This window comes from Bidens hawaiensis, unplaced genomic scaffold (assembly GCF_021521415.1).
Source record: "Bidens hawaiensis isolate Kalapana, Puna unplaced genomic scaffold, B.hawaiensis_p1.1 tig00024303_1, whole genome shotgun sequence".
Taxonomy (NCBI): domain Eukaryota; kingdom Viridiplantae; phylum Streptophyta; class Magnoliopsida; order Asterales; family Asteraceae; genus Bidens; species Bidens hawaiensis.
In genome coordinates this window covers 322,413-342,593 of record NW_027493833.1, presented here as the reverse complement: position 1 = coordinate 342,593, position 20,181 = coordinate 322,413, and the positions used below count along the sequence as shown (strand labels likewise).

Sequence of the window (20,181 nt, the reverse complement as noted above, 5' to 3'; positions counted from 1 at the left end):
ATGTTAGAGTGGTCGAAGCGATGTATTTTCTGTTTCATGTTGTTGCGTGGTTTTGAGGCGCCTCTCTGGGTCGTGAATAGTGCTTGGTGGTTGGTTTGTTTTGATAGTTGTCATTAAAGTTCACAGCTCAAAAAAAATAATAAAAATGCCATTACATGAACCCGATAAAATCCAATCATACGTCAACAACTCACCCGCCCCAATTAAACCGTCCGAACCCGTTCCGTTATGATAAACCGGGTTCGGATCGGAAAGTAAAACCAAGCATTTGACGTCGCGCTGAACCCCTCTTTCATTCCCATTAGCAAACCCTAGGGTTTTTAGCTCTCACAATATCCCCCAAATTTACACTCTCAAACACACTAATTACTTGACAGATTCACTTTTACTCCATTAGATCTGACACAGCAATGGAGTTTGGCGGACGAAAACGTGGCCGGCAAGACGGCGGTTGGAATGGAGCTCCGAAGAGGCCTCGTGACGGTTAGTGTTATTCGATTCTCGTTAATTCCGTCAATTTTTTGCTGTTTTTTTTGTGAGATTAGGTTTAATACGTGGTTAGATCTGTTAATTGGTAGTTAGTTACTGCTAATTGACCTAATTTGATATCAGTTTATGATTCCTGTGAGCTGAATTGTTAATTGCTTCGGTTGTTGATTTCTAGGGTTTTGTTTTAGGATGTGTGTAATTGGTGTTATTATTGTTATCTAATTAATTATGGATTCTAAAGTGAAGTAATTGTAGGTAAAGGTTAAAATACAAAGGTGCATAGAAATGACAAGGGTGAGAATGATTTGTGGCCTTTAGATTGTTAGCTTCAGGAGGGTTATCCTTTAGGGTTAGTTTTTTTTTTTTTGGTTGGGAGGGGGAGGGGGGACATGCCCATGGTTTCAATAGCCATATCAGAGATTTGGAGATCTCTAGAAAAGTCTCTAGTGCACATTTCAGGTAACTCTCCATCATCTTTCTTTGGCTTTGTGGGGTGGTGGGGTAGATCTTTTTTTTTTTGGGGGGGGGGGGTGATGAGTTCATGTGAGATGTAGAGGATCAAAAAACACAAAAGGTGCACCATAAGATTAGATGCATGGCGGCCACAAATCCTTCTCATCTTTTTGGCCCTTTGTAGGAGAACTCAACTCACTAATTGTATTAATAGTAGAACAGAGAGTTTTTGTGAATATTCCAATCTGTTGGGAAATTTGGAATAGGAAATGAGCAAATTTTATATAGTTGTTAATATATGGCTATGAAGAGTAAAAATGTGGTGATAAATTAAGTTTGATGTGGAATTTGGATGTTAAAAGTTTGTTAATTGGCAGAAGGTGAATGAATCAAATACATAACTAAAACAAATTAATTAATTTTCTGCAACAGAAATGGAGTCCTTTACACCTGGTGTAGGAAGCAAATCAAAGCCGTGCACGAAGTTTTTCAGGTTATAATCTTAACTTATACAAGATAATAATGATCTAAATTAAACCCTTACTGTAAATCTTGCGTAACATCGAAATACACCGTCGGGTGTAATCTGGGATAAATTATATAAAGTGTAACCTACATTGGTTGCAGCTCAAATACAAAGGATTAAATATAGACGGGTATTTTTGTAATGGTTCTTATTGTTTGACCGGAGCACAGATGAAGTTAAAATATTACAATAACATGTAATTGATAAGATGCTGTCTGGTAATGTAATTTTCTGGATCTTAAATACACTCATCTGGTTTCTCTACCATGTAAAATAAGCATACGTGGTTTATGAATCTTAACAACATTTTATGTGGAGTTATGTTAACACCTATTATCTTCTCTCGGGATACATGCGATGTTAGATTAGTTTTGCTTTGCATCACTAGAAAGGTGAATAGATTTCATAATAAGATAAGTTATATTCTTGTATTGTTGGTTAATGGTTTGGCTATATGTTTCTGAAGTAGAAATGCGGATTTTATTGTTCAGTTTTACCAATCGCCTAAAAATGGCTTGATTTGACTTGCATTTGATCTTAAATGGATTAAATATGTATAAATCGAAAAGTTGGGTAGCATGAAAAAAAGGTCAAATGGGTTGAGTGCTAATCTTTTCTACAAAGTATTCAAATGTTGACCTCTTAAATTCAATAGTTTTTTTTTTATTTTTTTTATTTTTTTAAATTCAAATACTGGGTTATTGGAGAAAATTTTTATTGTAGGAAATAATGGGTTAGCCCACCTGAGCCTGTCCGTTTTGGCCCATTTTAACATGCATAGATGTTACCAAATTTTGGTTTTGTAAATAATCTTATTCCACTATACCTTCCTTTGGTTTCTCATGTTTGCGATTTTGGTTAATGCAGCACTTCCGGTTGTCCATTTGGTGAAGGCTGCCACTTTCTCCACTATGTTCCGGGTGGTTATAATGCTGTGAAACAGCTCACAGCTGCCAGTGGGTCCGGGAGGAAACCGCCAATGCAACCACCGCCACCGCCCTTTGCCGCCGACGGCCCACCAATGCCGCTCAAAAGCAAACTCTGCAACAGACTCAACACGCCAGAAGGCTGCAAGTTTGGAGACAAATGTCGGTTTGCTCACAGTGAAATCGAGCTTTTAACCAAACCCTCATTTCCGGGTTACGAAGACCCTCGTGGTCAACCTGGTCCGGTCAACTATGGTGGCGGCTACCAACCACCTGGTGTAACAGCTGCAGCTAACTTTGGTCAATCCGCCACTGCTAAGATTAGTATAGACGGGGCGCTTGCGGGGCCCATTATAGGAAAGGGCGGTGCGAATTCAAAACAGATATGTCGGATGACTGGAGTCAAATTCGCGATAAGGGATCATGAAACGGACCCGAGTCAGAAGAATATTGAGCTTGAGGGGACTTTTGATCAGATTAAGCAGGCGAGTGCAATGGTGCATGAGTTGATTGTGAATCTTGGTAGTGCTGGTGCTGGTGGTGGAAATGGGATGCCGCCAAGGAAGGCGGGCGGTTTTCAGCAGGCGGGTGGTGGCGGTGGTGGCGGTGGTGGTGCTGCTGGTTATGCGCATAAGATAAAGACGAAGATATGTGAGAACTTTGCAAAGGGACAGTGTACTTTTGGGGATAAGTGTCATTTTGCGCACGGGGAAACCGAGCTTCGTAGGTAGGTAAGATGATGATTTGGTGGTGTTCGTTTGGGTTAAATAATTTATGTCATGATATATTGTTGTAGGGTGCAGTTTGTGGGCTGTGGTTAAACAGGGATTTTATGTTTTATGAAATTTTGTGTTCATTTTATTTCGGATAAGTTTTTGGTTGTTATCGTCTTCATCTGCTAAGTGTTTTCGACTCAAACCTGTCACATGATAGTGAATTGAAATTTGATTTTTGTTTTGTTTTTTTTCTTTTGATGCTTGGTTTCCTAAATATGTTGGAATGAATACTACCGAAACTTTAGATATAAAATACCTGTTAATATATTGTATGTGCAGCCAAAAATGCCTTGTTGGTTCCTACTTTTTAAACCTTGATCAATACACGTAAAAAGTTTAAATGCAAAATCATCTAAAATAAATTGGCCCTTGTAATGTTTATACTATAGGTGATCAAATCGGGTTGGTCAAAGGAACCGGAACCGGTTCAGAACCGGTTCCATTAGTCAACATCACTGTTTAAACCGGTTCCATGGTCGAACCGGTTAGGGAACCGAACCGGTTCCCCAACCCTCGGACCCGGAACCGGTGGAACCGGTTCTGACTGGTTCCTAAACCGGTTCTTACACTGTAACAACCGGTTACAGTGTAAAATATTTTTTTTTTTCGTTTTTCGTTTCCGCTGCTTGTGTAGGTGATGATTTGTGTTCTTCTGATTTCTGAAGAGGCTCATGCTACTTTTGTTGTTCACCCACAGAGCAATGGTAAACAACATATTGAACTTAATGCTATGAGTGTCATCGTGTTTGAATTGATTAGTCTGTATCGTGTATCGTGTAATGGTGAACTTAAATCTGTATCGTGTTACATTTGTTGAGTTTGCTATGTATTATAGTCTTTTGGCTTACGCAAGTAAAATGCTGAATTATAATCAAGAGCGGTGTCATACGATTCGTATTTGTATAACATGTTAAATAAAAAAAACAATTAACATAAAATTCATTTTATTTACTTTAAGAAGTTCAAAAAAAAAAGGTTATATGTTTTAAAATATTCAAAAACAAACTAACAAAACATTAAACTTATAAATATAAAGTTGTGACATATTATTTCTAGAAAAGCTTCTTGTTCGTCGTAATTATTGAGTGGCGACTTATTCATCAGAATTACTTGTAGAAACGCATTCTTGTTCGTCGTGCACTCGAACATCAAGTGGTGTTTCGTCTTCCAGAGTGGTTACGTGTTGAACACGATCGATTGAGTCCAAGTGATCCTTCAAGCAAATGCACATCTCCACCGACTCCGAATTCAGTCTTGTTCTTCTCACCGATATTACCCTGCCACTAAGAGAAAAAGCAGATTCCGAAGCTACCGTAGAAGCTTGGGCGGTTAGTAAATCACGGGCCATGGTGGCAAGAATCGGAAACTCGGTTTCCTTTACCTTCCACCAAGCCAAAACATCAAAAGTGCCATATTCCTCTTCGGATAAACCGGTAGAGAAATCATATGCACTATACCTTCCTAGTTCGCTTGAAGGGGTGTTACCCCTTTGTTTTTTAGCCGTTACGTTGCGAATGGTGTTCATAAGGCAGCCATAACAACAAATATGAATATAGAAGAAGAGAAAACAAGAGATTAGAGAACTCAGAACGTTGTAATAGCGTTTTTTTGTATTTTTTTGCGTTCGGGTTTGCGTTTTGAGTGTTGTGATGAACCCATTACACCAAATACCTATTTATACTAGTAGTGGGGTGTTTGGGGAGCCAAAAAACGGCCATTTTTGACCCCAACGGTCAAAAAACGGCCATAAAACCGTTTCCCAACGGCTAGAACTACTCCAACGGCTAGAACCGGTTCCGAACCGGTTCCAGAACCGGTTCCGGTTCGGTTCCGGTTCCTACCCGGTCCACCTCCAAAAATGTCAAACCGGTCCCGGATCGTCGGGTTGAAACGGAACCGAACCGGTTCCTACGAAAAACGGGTAGGAACTGGTTCGGTTCCGGTTCGGTTCCACCGAACCGGTTCCAGGAACCGGTTTTGTTGTCCACCTCTAGTTTATACCCCCAAAACAATAATGTTAGCATCTTAACAAGTTGTTGCTGCTTCTATCATATATAAAAGCTTGGTTCGATTCGTCAAACCCGAGTCCTAATGAGCGAGCTTTGCTTTGCTTTTGACGTGTTCCTACTTGAAAGTATATAAGCACACATATGTTAGCAATTGCTAATTGAGTAATCGCATACGAACCATACCAATATTGTTCAACACGTGAGACAAACTGTGTCAAAAATCTGCTTGGCGTGCTATACATCACCTACAGGCCAAATTGGCCAAAACTTTGTTATAATACACTATAGTAACACCTTCAGTATAATGTCATCAAGATCACTGGTGACAGAAATCGTGACTCCATCCGTTAAGAGAAATGGGTGACAACAATCGTGATTCCCTAACGCTCACACAGACAGGTCATATTACTTGTGACTACAATACATGCCATATAAAATTAACAAATCTTTTTGAGAGACAAATTCAAGTCATACTCAAAACACAGCATGCATACATATACTTTACTGAGAGAAATTCAAATCATTTTACCCTATCTTATCATGATTCCCTTCGTTTGTAACGGTTTAAACCAAAAAACAAAATCCCCAATCTTAAACCCTATCATATCTTTGATCCATTACTCTTATCATTAATCGATTTCAACAGCTTACTTACATCTAAAGTATATGTGAATAACCCATTTCATCATAATTTAACCCAAACAAATCACTTTACACCTTTAATCCACTAGTTAACCCAAGAACCCTTAACATAAACTTAAGTTCAAGAATGGAGTTTCATTGTTTCTAACATGCTTTCACATAAATATTATAGGCTATTCTAACCTAAAGCAATATGTTCTAGATTAACAAAAAATTGTCATAAACCCATAAACATAACAATGTCTTGAATTCTGAATTAAAATTACATACCAAGCTTTCTTCTAAATCTAGAGATGACAATGAGATCAGGTTTCTTGATTAACTAGCTTTAATTTGTCTAGATCTTTGGCTTCAGTTCGGATGACATTATTATAAACCTTGAAGTTGTCTATCCATTAACATTTAACTCAGTGTTTTATTACACCTCGTAAAAAGTATTTTTTTTAAACCAAAGAACATTTGGCCTAGAGAAGTTAAATAAAGTTTTGCCTTTGTAAAAAGTGAAAGTTCAAACCCATGGATGACAAAAAAAAATAACCTTTCAAAAATAAAAATTATTATAAATGCATCCGATAAAAGATCAGGATGCTACGATGTACAAATACAACATCCCAATCTGCCTCATGTACAAGATGCGCTCTTGATGTGTGTGCCTCATGCAATTTTGACTTGAGCCTCATGCATCACCTCAAGCAGTCAAAGTCAATGCCTTGTAAGAGTGTGCTTAGGTGTGCCCTTAGACGGGTTATTTTAGACTAAAATCACCACTAGCAATTCCATTTAACAAATTTACAGATCAAACATGATAATCTTGTAAACCAAATGCATTACAACTGACAAATTCATATATATTTGACAAATGTCAATACTAAATCCGGTCTTTTCGTATTCCAACTCATTAAGGAAAAAAATTATATACATGTCACAATAATGAAGAGCCCGTGCGTGTAAACAACTATGTTTCGGAGATCATTACCCAACTTGTGTTTCCAACCCTCTTAAAAACACGTGCCAACTTTGAAGGAAAGACTTGTTTCCAATTTGCATTTTGGATCAAGTACTCCCACACCCTAAACCATAGGATTTATGTCAGTATTTACCAATTACCACCTTAAAATTTGGATTAAACATGTGTGTGTACCTTTTCTGATCCTTCACATAATCAGGGCCTTCAGCCAAAGGTGATGTTGAAGTAGCCAAGAGAATTTCCAGATCTGATCGGTGTCTCAATAACGAAGCATTACGAACCAGCCACATGCTCCTGTTAATACCAGACAACAATTATTATTACTTTTGTATGGTTGTTTGCTCCGATTCTTTTAGCTTCATTTTATGTTATGTGGATAACTAATTAACTATACATTAAAAGAAAAGGTCTTCGGAGCCCGGGGTGTCAGTGAGATGAGGTTTCAGAATGACATTACTCTGCTATGAGTGTGACTATACTTGATACCTTTGTTTGTTTACTATCACTACCATTATTATTAACAAATAATATTAACTGCACCAAATGGGATTCTTTTGGTTAAGCTTGTTTGACTGTTAGTATTACTGATGCAGAATATTTACTAATTCGAATTCAGATTTTAGTATCTTTTATTATTTGTTTAAAATTCAAGCTTCCTAATATTTATCTTTCTTGTTTAGTAAGATAGTTGTTTAGTATAAATAGGGTTAAATGTTATTTAGTTTTTTGATTAAGTTTATTATTATAAGAACATTGTGTTTGGAACCCACGGTTCTGTTTATCGTCTTTGATTAATCATGAGTCTCTTGAGCTATTGACCGCTTCCGAAACTGCATCAATTACTACTATTATTATTAACAGATAATATTAGCTTCACCAATAGGCAATAACTCTTCTATGAGTGGGATTATTGTTTGTTACTATTACTACTATTATTAGTAACAAATAACATTGACTTTACTAATACTACATTTTGTTTGTTTGTCTACTATTGCCACTGCTACAATTCTTATGTAATAAATAATATTAACTTTACCAAGGAAACGGCGTGATGACAAAACGGTCGGTTTGAGTTTCATATGTGTCTATTAACCGCCCAGACCGAGTAGGGTCCTCAAATGAAGCATGTAAACGAATCTTCCTGATGATGTCATCTGGACATCTAGTACTTGCATCAAAACTGGCTGGAAAAACCGAACCGCTAGACGTCTCCACCTAAACAATTATAACCTTTTAGAAAATAAGTAACCATCTCTACACACCAACTAAAGTGATAAAAAGATATAACTAACCGCGAGCCCGTGGAAGATTGGATACGCGTTTCCCTTATTGTCCCGTCTTGTGTTAAGTTTAAGCACTTGAAAATTTTTTATTTCAAACTTGTAGATGCTCTCAGCTAATTTTTCAACTATTTTTATACATAGCGGAAAAGAAAAACCTTCAACACACTTCCCCTGTTTAAACAAAAAAAGGAGTCGGTGATATAACACACGGGGCAATTAACGGGTCAAAATTGGCACTTTAAGCATAACGGGCCTGGTTGGGTTTAATCCACAAACAAACTTTTCTCTAATTGTTTTGAGTTTTATAAATAACCAAAATCAATTGATTACAACACTTTTATATTGAAATTTAAAAAGCAAAGTAGATAGGCTTGTAAATGAACCGAAGGAACACAAATTGAGCATCTTCATGTTTGTTCGTTTAACTTTAACTGAACAAACGATTGAGCATGAACAATTAAATGAACATGGTTATTTGTTTGTGTTCGTTCATTACAAAAGCGTGTTCATGTTCGTTACAAACCTAAGTGGAGAACATACCTGAGCTAAAATAAGTTAAAAGTAAATGTAAACGACAGTTTGTTGGGCCTAAAAGTGTATTAAAACAAGAGTAATTTGTAATGAGCCTATAGCATTTATGTTATTGAACGCAAGCGAACGAACTCAAACAAATGTAAACTAATGAACGTAAACGAACAAACATAAACAGATTTAAACGAACGAACGTTCATGAACAATAATGAACAAACGAGACCTGTGGTCATGTTCGTTCGTTCAACTGAATAAACTAAATTTTTTATTCATGTTCGTTCACTTTTTAAATAAACAAACTTTCTGCTGAATTGTTCACTGAACGTTTGTTTGGTTTACAGGCCTAAAAGTAGAGGTTGTTGAACCATACATTTGGAGCAGAATCCTCAAACGCACCAACTAGATGAACCTGCAACAAATCCAAGTTTAACAAGATTAGAAACTTTTACTAAGTTTAAACCAATATTTGAATAAACGTATAAATTTAATTGAAGTCACAAGGATATAGAACATTACATCCAAAATAATATTATCAACATCAGATTGTGAAACTAATGACATCATCTGAAAGAGACCAACTTCAACAACATCTGGAGAATCCAAATGACCAACACACGTCCTACAATAATAATAACAACAATCAAGAATTTCAAATAATAATATAAATTAATTACTGAAAAAATATATAAATTAGTAATAAATATTCTTACATGCCACCTTTTGAATTTCTAATAGCCATGCCAATACAAGTTGTTGCTTCATCAGTACCAACAATCTTCATAACAAGAAAACGAAATAAAGTTATGTAAACTTACGATATAAGAATAAATGTTAATTTTAGAATGTTAATTTTAGAAGATATTGAGAAAAAAACCTCAACAAGTGCAGGGTTTACAGTAGCATATTCTCTTTGAAATACATAGACACTTTTAGCTTGAACCGGTTCTTCAGAAACAGTTGATAACTTCTTTTCTGGTATAGCACAAAACGCACGTGAGGCGGATACCAAATCCGGATCATCCAGTAAAGCATTTACCATGTCATGCCCCTAATTGTTAACACAATGTTAGTAAAAAAAACTTATTTTTACAAAAAATAATGATAATAAATAAGCATTCATCATCTCAAGTTCTAATGTCAAACCTATAACATCGTAACTGCAAAATATTATTAACTTATTCAGTTTTTCCTCTTCTAAATCCAAAGTTTCAAGTTAAATTGTCTCTATATCCCATCCCCCCCCCCACCCACACACACACACAGCTAGCTAGGGCTGTAAACGAAACAAACATTCAGCGAACAGTTCGTGAATTGTTCAGCGAGAAGTCCGTTTCTGTTCATTCGTTTAATAAACAAAGGAATATGAACAAGAAATTTCGTTCGATTAGTTAAACAAACGAACATGAACAGAGCCCCCTATCATTCAATTGTGTCCGTGAACGTTCGTTTCCATATGTTGTTCATGAAAGCTTTTTGTACATTTATTTATATTATCTAAACATTTAATATTCTTTAATTTATTATCCCTAACATAAAATAGAAAAGCCTATTGTCACATTTCCTTTCTCATTTGACCTGAATCTCTAGGCTTGGCCGATTTTATTTGTGTCCTTGTTCGTTCAGTTCGTTTGCAGCCCTACTTGATGAGAATTCATCATCTCAAATTATAAAATCACTGTAACTATAAATGTATTCAGTTTTTCCACTTTAAACCCAAAGTTTCAAAGCTAAATTGTGTCTATCACACATCTCTCCCCCTCACTCAGTGTAAGTACACACACACACACACACAATAATATATATATATATATATATATATATGTAGCAGTTATAACAAAAGCAATCAGCCAATCACAATCAGAGTCAAACTAAGCCTTAACTGCAAACAATAAAAGCTACCTAATTAATATAATCGAGCTAATCACGATCCAAACGCACGAAACGTAAGAGAGTGGTTAATTTGAAGTAAGATCAAATGATGAATTTCATTTCTGTGTGTAATGAAAAAGAATAACTTACGGAAGATGAATCCGGCCTAAATTGAGCTCCGTTGACGTAAATCATGATTGATTCTTCTGTTCTGATCGGAATACAATAAAGAAAGAAAGAGAATGAATTGATTGATTGATATTAATATTATTCTGTGAAGAGCGTTGAGTTCAAGCGTTTGATACAATTATAATAAGCTTCTGAGGTTTCTTTCTTTCTTTCTTTCTTTCTTTCCTTCCATTCTTCACTGTTCCGTTTATTTATGTTAATTAAATATTAAAAAAAAAAAAATTGGTTGGGTGAGGATTTGAATAGTGTGCGTGGGTTGCTTCATGGATACCAAGCCATTAGAGGCCTATGGGTTAGGGATGTGGTGTTTTAACGAAACCACTAGCTTTTGAACCCGTACATTATTTGGGATTTATTAAACGATAAAAATAAAAAAAGTCTTTTATTTTAATTGTGGTTTTCAAAATAATTATGAATTAATTTAATATAAACTTAAAGGAAAAACAAATGGGTTAACAAAAATTACTAAAAGTGTGTGGTTTTGGAAATTTCAGTTGTGGATTTGCAAGAAATTTAAAAAATGTGCTAAAGTTGCATAGTTGATCAAACTACAAGTATGAAAATGACACTATGTTTAATCTCCAATTCAGAAAAATATCTTCATCGTTTTCATTAATATGCAAAAACCCAAAATTTACTTAGAAACCTCTCAACCATCTTCACTGTTTCACAGTTTCACAAAGACCATACATGCCAGATACAAAATTTCTCTTTATTCATATGTAAGCTTTCGCTTCCCATCTTTGTAAATCGTAAAATCGATAAATTCTCTTAGATTCTTCATCGATGCGATATTAAGATGTGAATGTTTGGATTTAAGGAAACTGATGTGAACCACTGCTGATGGTTATCTAGATAAACGCCCTTGGAAAGCAGGTGCCCAAAGCCATTGGTTGGGTCCGATTCCGACCAATATGCTCATGTTAGTAAAAAAAAGAAAAAATATACATAAATTGAAACCACAATATTCTTTCTATCAATGACTTGTGGATACTCATTGAGGAGCGACAATCCTAACAATTCTTCAAATACGAACGATGTGCAACTCCGTCACAAGCTGATAAAGTCCTGGAATATACCAACTACTAGATCACTAGAAAGAGGAGTGTGGGATGCCGTATACCATTTATAAGATCAGATTTTAATTAATATTTAACATTAGTAGTGTTGCGGAAACATGTACATCAATACATACAACTCTAATCAAACCCGACCCAAACGGTGATCCAATTATCACTCGAATAAACAATTAACACAACCGTAGTGTAATGGTTAACACAACTCGTATTTTTATTCGTGTTATAAATAAACGTTTTTAAAAGCAAGAAGCCGCTAAACTCTTTCCATCTTCCTGGTACACAAGCAATCAAAATTATCCTCGGACAATGTCATCTCCACCATCACCACCAAATCCCACCGCCGATTACTTGAAATCAGTGGCGCGTGGTAAACATTCACACCACCCATCAATCTTCTACACTTCACCTCACCATCATCATCAACAACCACCACCGGCCACTGGAGTTAGAGGGTTTATTCCAAAACCTAATTCCGATCACAATTCCACCGGTTACCCTTACCGCTTACTCAATTCCGATCAATTCATTAACACCCATTTGCAACAAACCCTTGTACCTGTGGGCCCCACTGCTGCTTCTTCTGCAAATCATACCAAGGTTTTATTATTATTATTATTATTATTTTGGTGTATTTTGTTGGAAATTGGCCTATGGGTGTGAATTTCTGGCACGGCCCGGAAACACAACATGAACCCGAACGGGTTTCGGGTCATTTTCAAGTTGAACCTTCGAGGGGTTTTGGGTCGGGTTTTGGTTAATCTGGCGGGCTTGCGGGTTGATCCGTTAAACCCATTTTTTAAAATTTTTTTTCAAAATGTTTTTATGTAGGAATTCAATTTGATTAGGTATTTTATGCTAAAATTTAAAACTAAAATGGAAATTGACCCATAAGATTTTATAATTTAAATGCAATTGTTTTATATAAGTTTGTATTTTATGTTGTAAAGATGTAAATTTAAAGTGTTAAAATGTTCGAACAGGCCATGCTCGGGTCAACTACAATATGCGGGTTGGGCTTAGGTTCCCGTGTCTTACACAATTTTCAGGTTTGGGTTTGTATCAAAATTTCAGGTTTGTGTCAGTTGGAGCCGCTGACCCGTGAGGCCGTGACCCGTTCATCACCCCTTCAAATTGCAATGGTTCTGTTTAGTTAGCTTTACAATAGAGTGGATTTCACTAAATTACATCTATAGGTGCATTAAATTTAAAAGGGAAAATAGAGTATAAATTGCACTAATGGGAATATAATTCTAGATTAGAAACCGAAAGCTTTCTTCTTGTTTTGTCTTGATAAAACATTATTGCTCTTGCCATAACCATAGATTGAACTACAGTTAACGGAATCTTTATGCAAAAATAACAAATAGGCATGCAAACGAATGGGACAGACGCGAAGGGAGGTTGTTTGTGTTCGTTCTTTTTACCTAGAGAAATGAATGAACACGAACACTTAAACGAACAGAGTTTCTTGTTTGTGTTCGTTTGTTAAAAGTAAATGTGATTATCAACGGAGTTTCTAAACAAATGGTTCGCAAGCGTATATGGACACGAGTCCAAAGTAAATGTGATTAACGAATTAAAAGTAAATGTGATTATCATAATTCAAGTCTAAAATCTAAATACCATCTTCATTACATCAAACATTTCAAAACTACAACAACCAACAACCAACAACCAACAACCAAACATTTCAAAAATAAACAAATATATCTAAACAAGAGGTTTTAAAATATAAAAATCAAGTTGATTTTAAGAGGTTTTAAAATATGGAAATTAAATTGATTTCAAATATTACTCATGAATATATTTGAATGAGTTTATATACAAATGAACTAATATAAACAGACGTACATAGGGCCGTATACAAACTGAACATTCAGCAAGAAGTTCGTGAATCGTTCGGTGGGAAGTTCGTTTGTTTAATAAATGAACGAACACGAAAAAGGCATTCTGTTCGTTAAGTTAAACGAACTAACATGAACTGAGGCTGTGTTCGTTTGTTTATGTTCGTTAACGTTTGGTAATATGTTCATTTTGTGTTCACTCATTTATGTTTGTTCATTTAAAGGTTTTTATATGTTATATTTATTATTTTAGGTTTAAAAAAATTGAAACGTTAGTATATATACGCCTCCATCAACATCCCTCATAATTAATTATTTCAAGTACTTAATTATTTTTTGTGGATTCTTCATATTTTTTACGATGAAAAATGCATAATTTATTTTAAAATGAATATATATGTTCGTTTGTGTTTATGAAGTCCGTTCTGTTCATTTATGTTCATGAACATTTGTTTGTGTTCGCTTACGTTTGCAAGTGTTCGTGAACAGCTCATGAATATGTTCATATCCTTAATGAACCAACATGAACAAGAAATCTCGTTCAGTAAGCGCTCGTGAACAGTTCATTAACTTCATTCTTTAATGAATGAACATGAACAAGGCCTGATTCGTGTTCGTTTGCAGTCACATACATTAACGATCTTAGTATGACGAGTATAAACAAACATAAATGAACAAACGAGACATCTGTTCTTGTTCGTTCGTTTAATTACATAAACAAAAGTTGTGTTAATGCTTGTTTAATAAATGAACGGAAGAGTAATTTTTGCAACTTCAAGAATCATATGGCCAGTTGATTAAATTTGGATACTGTTAGGTAATTTTTGATTTATTTCGATAATCAGATATTTCTGTACATGTTTCGATAATCGATAATCAGTTTACTAAAGTTGAATAGTTATGATATTGATCAATCTATGAAAATTCTAAAATTAGCAAAAATTTTGTATAATAAACCGAGTAATAGATATTTAGAAACTTGTTCAATGTCGCCGCGAAAAAAATAAGGGAATAAAATATATCAGTAGAGCGCTCATATAACAAGCATATATTTATTCATTCATATATCTGTTATATTTGCTTCTATATTTATAACCGAACACATGGTTTGTGATATTTTTTGTGCATACTGTTTTATCACCTGTAGATTGCTGGACAATCATCAGTTGCTGCTGATAATAGCTTAAAAAACAAAAGGTATTATCATGCTAGCTATCCACATGCCAAATATTATAATTTTGCGTTCATAGTTTCTGTCCTCATTTTTTTAGACAGTTGTAACCTTTTATATTATTATGTAATGTAGGGATAAAAATGGAGACGATGGTTTCGTCATTATTAGAGATAGAAAGGTAAATTTACTTTCTTCTCCTTATGTGTTCTTGATTATACTCTAATGGATCTTGTGACGACTTATCTTTATTACGATGTGTATATAAACTGACTCAAATGTTAATTCTAACCGATGCTACTTTTTGGATTTTTGTAGGTTCAAGTTACTGAGGGCACTTCGCTTTATGCTCAATGCCGATCATGGTTAAAGAACGGGTTAATATTGGAAAAATTGGTATGTCTGCATTATTATTAATTTTCACATATGCTAGCATACAATGCATATTGGTAAGCCATGAAAAAGAAAATGGTTGAATTCATATACAGTAGAAACTCGATAAATTAATACTCGATTATTTAATAACCTCTCTATGATAATATTTTTTGCCGGTCCCGACTCGGGGATAGGGTGCTAAATTAATAATTCGCTAAAATTATAAGATAATACATTTTTGATAATTTCTTTAGACCCCATATAAAATATAAATTAATAACTCCTTATATATAGCATATTACATGAATGATTTATGAAGGTTTCTTGAAAAAGGACTCAATTGTCTTTTGTTTTTTGTTGAAATCAATTTTCCCTTGAATCTCGTCTCTAATTTTCCTTAGCATGGTAAGAACTTCTGGTGTTGTTTTCTCATAGCTCAACAAGAAATTGTTCAATGTGATTGCCACTTTAATAGCTTCGTTTCGCGAAGGGGGCTCCATTGTAAAACTTTCATCATCTTCTTCATTGATATCATCTTTATTAATTCCAATAACGCTTTCAATAATTTCTTCATCAGTCAACAGCTGTGCAACTACATTTTCTTCTGGGTGAGTCAGAACATTCTACTATAAATTAATAAAATATTAATTAATATATAAATTAATAATTATTAATTTATCGATTAATTAATAACTCTTTTAATTAATAAATTTTGGTGCTTCCAAGTGTATTATTTTATAGAGTTTCTACTGTATATATTGTAATGGCTGAATATGCACACCTGTTGACCACTTCAGCAAGTCAACTATGTTCTTTATAACATGTGAGTTATTGTTTTTTCCACTTTTAACAGTTATACCACTCCAGCCACAATTTAAGCATTTTTTTTCCTATGGTTGCTCTGTTAATACTTTTTCAGGCATATATGATTATATGTATCTTACTCTTTTGTTTGCTAGTATTTATTATGATCTTTTGGTAGCATTGCTTTTAATTTGCAAGATTTCTTCATTTTATCATTTGTTGAAGGGTGTTTTTAAATGACGTGTATTCAAACATTTCCATTATACTTTGGCTTAGATAGTCGCTCGTGAGCTACTTGAGATCGATTCGCTGAAACTCTAGTCGAAAGGAGTTTGAGCTTGTTCTTAACTTAGAATTCATTTGATAACGAGCTTCACATGCCAAGCTTGATTAAGCTTGTGAGCCTATTATTTATAAATTTATCAACTTTTATATTATATGATAAATATAATTACATAATAAATACTACTGATATTGTTCCAATAAAGTCATTCATACATTTTTGAATTATAAAAACTACTCAAGTTTCATTTATTGTTCTATTGATGTGATTTTTTTTATAAATGCTATTTTCTTTAATTTAAGTGACTTAAATGGAATATATGAAACTTGATTACTATTTAGGTAAGTTTTAAAGTTTCCAACGGTTATTAAAACATATACACAACAATGGACCAATATTGAAACTTAAGTGGTTTTTGTTATTAGAAAAAAAAAGTATGATTGACATTAGTGGAACTTCGAAGAAATTTGGTTATTACTTGATGGAATATTTTCAATAATAAATGAGCTGAGCTCGAGCTTAAAAAAATAATTAACGAGTCAAGCTTGAGCTTTAGACTTGAGCTCGGTACGATTTAGGCTCGAGCTCTTTTAAGTCGATCTCGGCTTGTTTACACCCCTAAATCAAAAGTTCCATAATTTGTGATTGGAGTGAGAGCATTGTTGATTTTTAATGCATGCCATATACATACATATATCTATCTCTGTCAATATATGTGTGTGTGTTACGTGTTAATTGCGCGTTTTGTAGAATTAATATTTAATCCGATGCCATCAATCATTGACAGCCACAATATGTGGATCATGTGAAGTCTCTTCCAAAGCCACTGCCTGCAGCCATCGTAGAACCAAGAAACGATAATGACATGGAAGTTGAGGAGGTTTGTACATATGCACAACTGTACCACGTTCTTTGTATCACTAACAAATGACTGTTTTGCCCTTATTTGGCTTCAGAAAACCGAAGATGTCGAACACTTGTCTGCTAAGGAGTTACTGCAACAGCATGTTAAGCATGCAAAAAAGGTTCGAGCAAGGTAAATGTTCACACGTCTTCTTACTTCTTAATTCGTTTGTAAACCGAGCTTTTATAAATTTTTCAACTCGTTGACTCTTAAAAGGTCAAAAAGTAAACATTTATCGTGCTATTTTGTTGTAGATTAAGAAATCAAAGGCTGCAAAAAATCGAGAGGTACAAAGACCGTCTCGCCCTACTATTGCCCCCGGTTGTCGACCAACAGCCAAAAAACAACCCGATTTCTTGAAACCGAGCAGTATCAAAATGTAATTGGTCTATTAAATTATGCAATAATCATAGGAATGAAATTTAGTAAGAACCTCATGTGAACAGCAATGATTTTCATAGATTTTCAATTTAGGATAATATGTATAACATGATTTTTTTTTCTCAAAAAGATTGGTACTCATGGTTGTATCCCCACCAATGACCAATTTATATTCTCAACTATTATAAAGTACCTTTTGTCTTTTATTTACTTTTATTATAAACTTTTAAGGGATCCTAATATCTATCTGCTTTGTGAAAAAGAATCATTTTCTTATGAACAAAATTTCAACTTTGAGAACGTGGCAATCCATTTCCCAAATCATTACCAAATGCATGAATATGACATGTTTTTTAGGACCATTTTTGGAACTTAATAGGTTTTTAGCCTTTCTTTCTTTCTTTCAAGTTGGATTATGCATAAAACTTATTGTGAACTAAGTTTTAGTATGTCCTCAACTTTATGGATATTTATAAGTTGCCCCAATTGAAAGCATTGTGTTTTACAAACCAAAGCCATCAACTTGAGAGTTGAGACACTATTTTCCTTTAATTATATGATTTTGGACATCAACCATAAGGTGTCATATAATCAAGTTTTAAACTTGATAGTTATTGATAAAAAATTTGTTGGTAACAAAAACATCTATGCATGTGTGTATTCAGGCATATATATATACACGTATATGCGTATGTGGTTTACATGTATAGATAATTTTTTTGTACTAAAAGACTTAATATTATAACTAGTGATATTGAAATCTTCCTAAATCTTAAATTACTATAGAAAATTTCATCAGAAAACATGCACTAAATGACATATTTAACAACTCTCATTAGTTGTAAATTTGAGAAAAAAATTGAAAATAAAGGCTCTGATCTTATAAGAATCAATCATAAGTTTCTGATTCTATGTAGTCTGCACAATTGTTTATGTGTGTACGATGTTGGGATAATTTAGGGATAACAATGTCGGATTTAGTATTTTCACTCTTATATCGAATCATATCATATATTTGGTCTTACTTCAGTAATTACTCATTACCCTTTTGGTTTATAGTTTTCTTACGAGTACTAGGGATCCACATTTATTATCTTAGATGGTTAATGGCCATCTAGTTTTTTTTTTTTTTTTTAACTGCAAAATTTTTTCACATAAAACTCCCCTTAACTTGTGTTCGCATGGATTTAAACCGGCCAACTCACTTTTGGAGAGAGAGAGACACCATAATCATCATTTAGTATTCTCATCCCTTGAAATATGATCTCAAACTCATACCAAATTCCAATTTGAAATATTAATACTCAATTACAATTTCAAATTTTTAGCAACGAAGTTTCTAACAATTTCAAAATTTTGAAATACTACCTACTATATCTTTTTAATGTTATATAATATAGTAGGTAGCATATATGGTATTAGTTTACCTAAGGAATGAACATCATCTAATTCCATACTCTTACAAGAAATCGATGAACTTGTTTATGACCATTCTCATATATGATACTGCATCTGATAATTATGATATTACTTGTTCCAATCGTCTCAAGTTTCACCGACTTTTGAGTTCCATAAAACTTATCTTTACAGTTTCAAGTTGAAATTAAGATATCATCTAATTCCACACGCTTACAAGAAATCGGTAAATTAACTTTTTATGACTATTCTTATATATGATACTGTACGTGATCACTATCTTATTACTTGTTCCAAAGTTTCACCGTCTTTTGAATTCCATAAAACTCATCTTTACAGTTTCAAGTTGAAATTAAGGGGGCTTTCGATGCCATTTCGTGCTTTATCAAAACACATATCACAAATTATAACATATCAAAAATTAAAAAATCAAAATAAATTATAACAAATAATTTCGTCTTATGTCAATCATTCACACCAAGTCGGCAGTGGACAAAAGAAATCAAGTTTTCATAAATTCTTCAACATCTTCATCATTAATGTAATGATGGTAATGTTGATATTAATAAGGATGTACCTAAATTTAACAACACATGATTCTATTTTCTGACATGATTTAGTATCCTAGTCCATCAACCTAAAAAATTGACAAGCCTCACGCGAGGATAAAACATTTCAACACACTCAAGGACTTTAAATCTAACTTACTTTAAAAGTAACCATAACTTGTTATTGATGATAGTTACTAGTGTCACGGTGGTGAATGGCGAAAGTCGGATAGTTCTTCATAAAGAGGCGGCTTGCTTGTAGAATAAGACTCAAGGTGCTATAAATTAAAAAAAAATAGGGTTTCACTCGTAAGTGTCGGTCACTGTGTGGGCCATCATCCGGGGGAGCTCACCTGTGGCGGAAAGAAGTTATGTAGTTTATGTTCGTATTTAGGGGGTTTTCGGGATTCCTTATAAAAACTCCATATAACTTTTCAATAAGTTAATAACTTATAAAAGTGTAACTTATTAACTTTTTCTCTCACATTAAAAGCAATTTCGAACACTTTATTCCTTTTTAAAAAAAGTTAATAAGTTATAAATTGATGAAAATAAGCAATCCGAAACACCCCCTTAATAAAAGTCTTAGCTTTCGATCTACCATCGTCTATCATCTTGTTTGTGATTTTTTAATTTATTTTTTTTGGTCAAATCTTCAATAGAAACTCGCCAGAGACATTAAACAAGGCCGGATCTGGAGTTTTTTTTAGAGCGGT

General features: G+C 34.1%; 3 protein-coding genes across 4 annotated transcripts; 2 read left to right on the top strand and 1 right to left on the bottom strand.

Annotated features, from left to right (window-relative positions):
* The first annotated feature begins 382 nt into the window (after nucleotides 1-382).
* Nucleotides 383-3,221, top strand: LOC143569085 (zinc finger CCCH domain-containing protein 14-like). 2 transcript variants are annotated; one of them, XM_077055073.1, is made up of 4 exons: nucleotides 383-483; nucleotides 1,375-1,435; nucleotides 2,336-3,121; nucleotides 3,191-3,221. In XM_077055073.1, the coding sequence occupies exons 1-4, from the start codon at nucleotides 411-413 to the stop codon at nucleotides 3,213-3,215; spliced, it is 945 nt and encodes a 314-aa protein (XP_076911188.1). In that variant the 5' UTR covers nucleotides 383-410; the 3' UTR covers nucleotides 3,216-3,221. The 2 variants fall into 2 exon arrangements, with proteins under 2 accessions (XP_076911188.1, XP_076911189.1); XM_077055074.1 differs by having other exon boundaries at nucleotides 2,336-3,125; nucleotides 3,191-3,205.
* A 3,434-nt stretch (nucleotides 3,222-6,655) lies between these two features.
* Nucleotides 6,656-10,667, bottom strand: LOC143569078 (protein N-terminal asparagine amidohydrolase-like). The gene is made up of 9 exons (XM_077055067.1): nucleotides 10,622-10,667; nucleotides 9,477-9,650; nucleotides 9,313-9,377; nucleotides 9,119-9,221; nucleotides 8,973-9,011; nucleotides 8,081-8,242; nucleotides 7,825-8,003; nucleotides 6,963-7,082; nucleotides 6,656-6,891 (listed from the first exon to the last, which is right to left on the bottom strand). Exons 1-9 carry the CDS (start codon nucleotides 10,664-10,666, stop codon nucleotides 6,777-6,779), a joined length of 1,002 nt encoding a protein of 333 aa, XP_076911182.1. The 5' UTR covers nucleotide 10,667; the 3' UTR covers nucleotides 6,656-6,776.
* Nucleotides 10,668-12,045: 1,378 nt separating this feature from the next.
* LOC143569091 (uncharacterized) lies at nucleotides 12,046-17,546 on the top strand. The gene is made up of 7 exons (XM_077055080.1): nucleotides 12,046-12,336; nucleotides 14,731-14,780; nucleotides 14,890-14,935; nucleotides 15,073-15,150; nucleotides 17,004-17,096; nucleotides 17,173-17,252; nucleotides 17,375-17,546. Exons 1-7 carry the CDS (start codon nucleotides 12,046-12,048, stop codon nucleotides 17,478-17,480), a joined length of 744 nt encoding a protein of 247 aa, XP_076911195.1. The 3' UTR covers nucleotides 17,481-17,546.
* The last annotated feature ends 2,635 nt before the right edge of the window (nucleotides 17,547-20,181 follow it).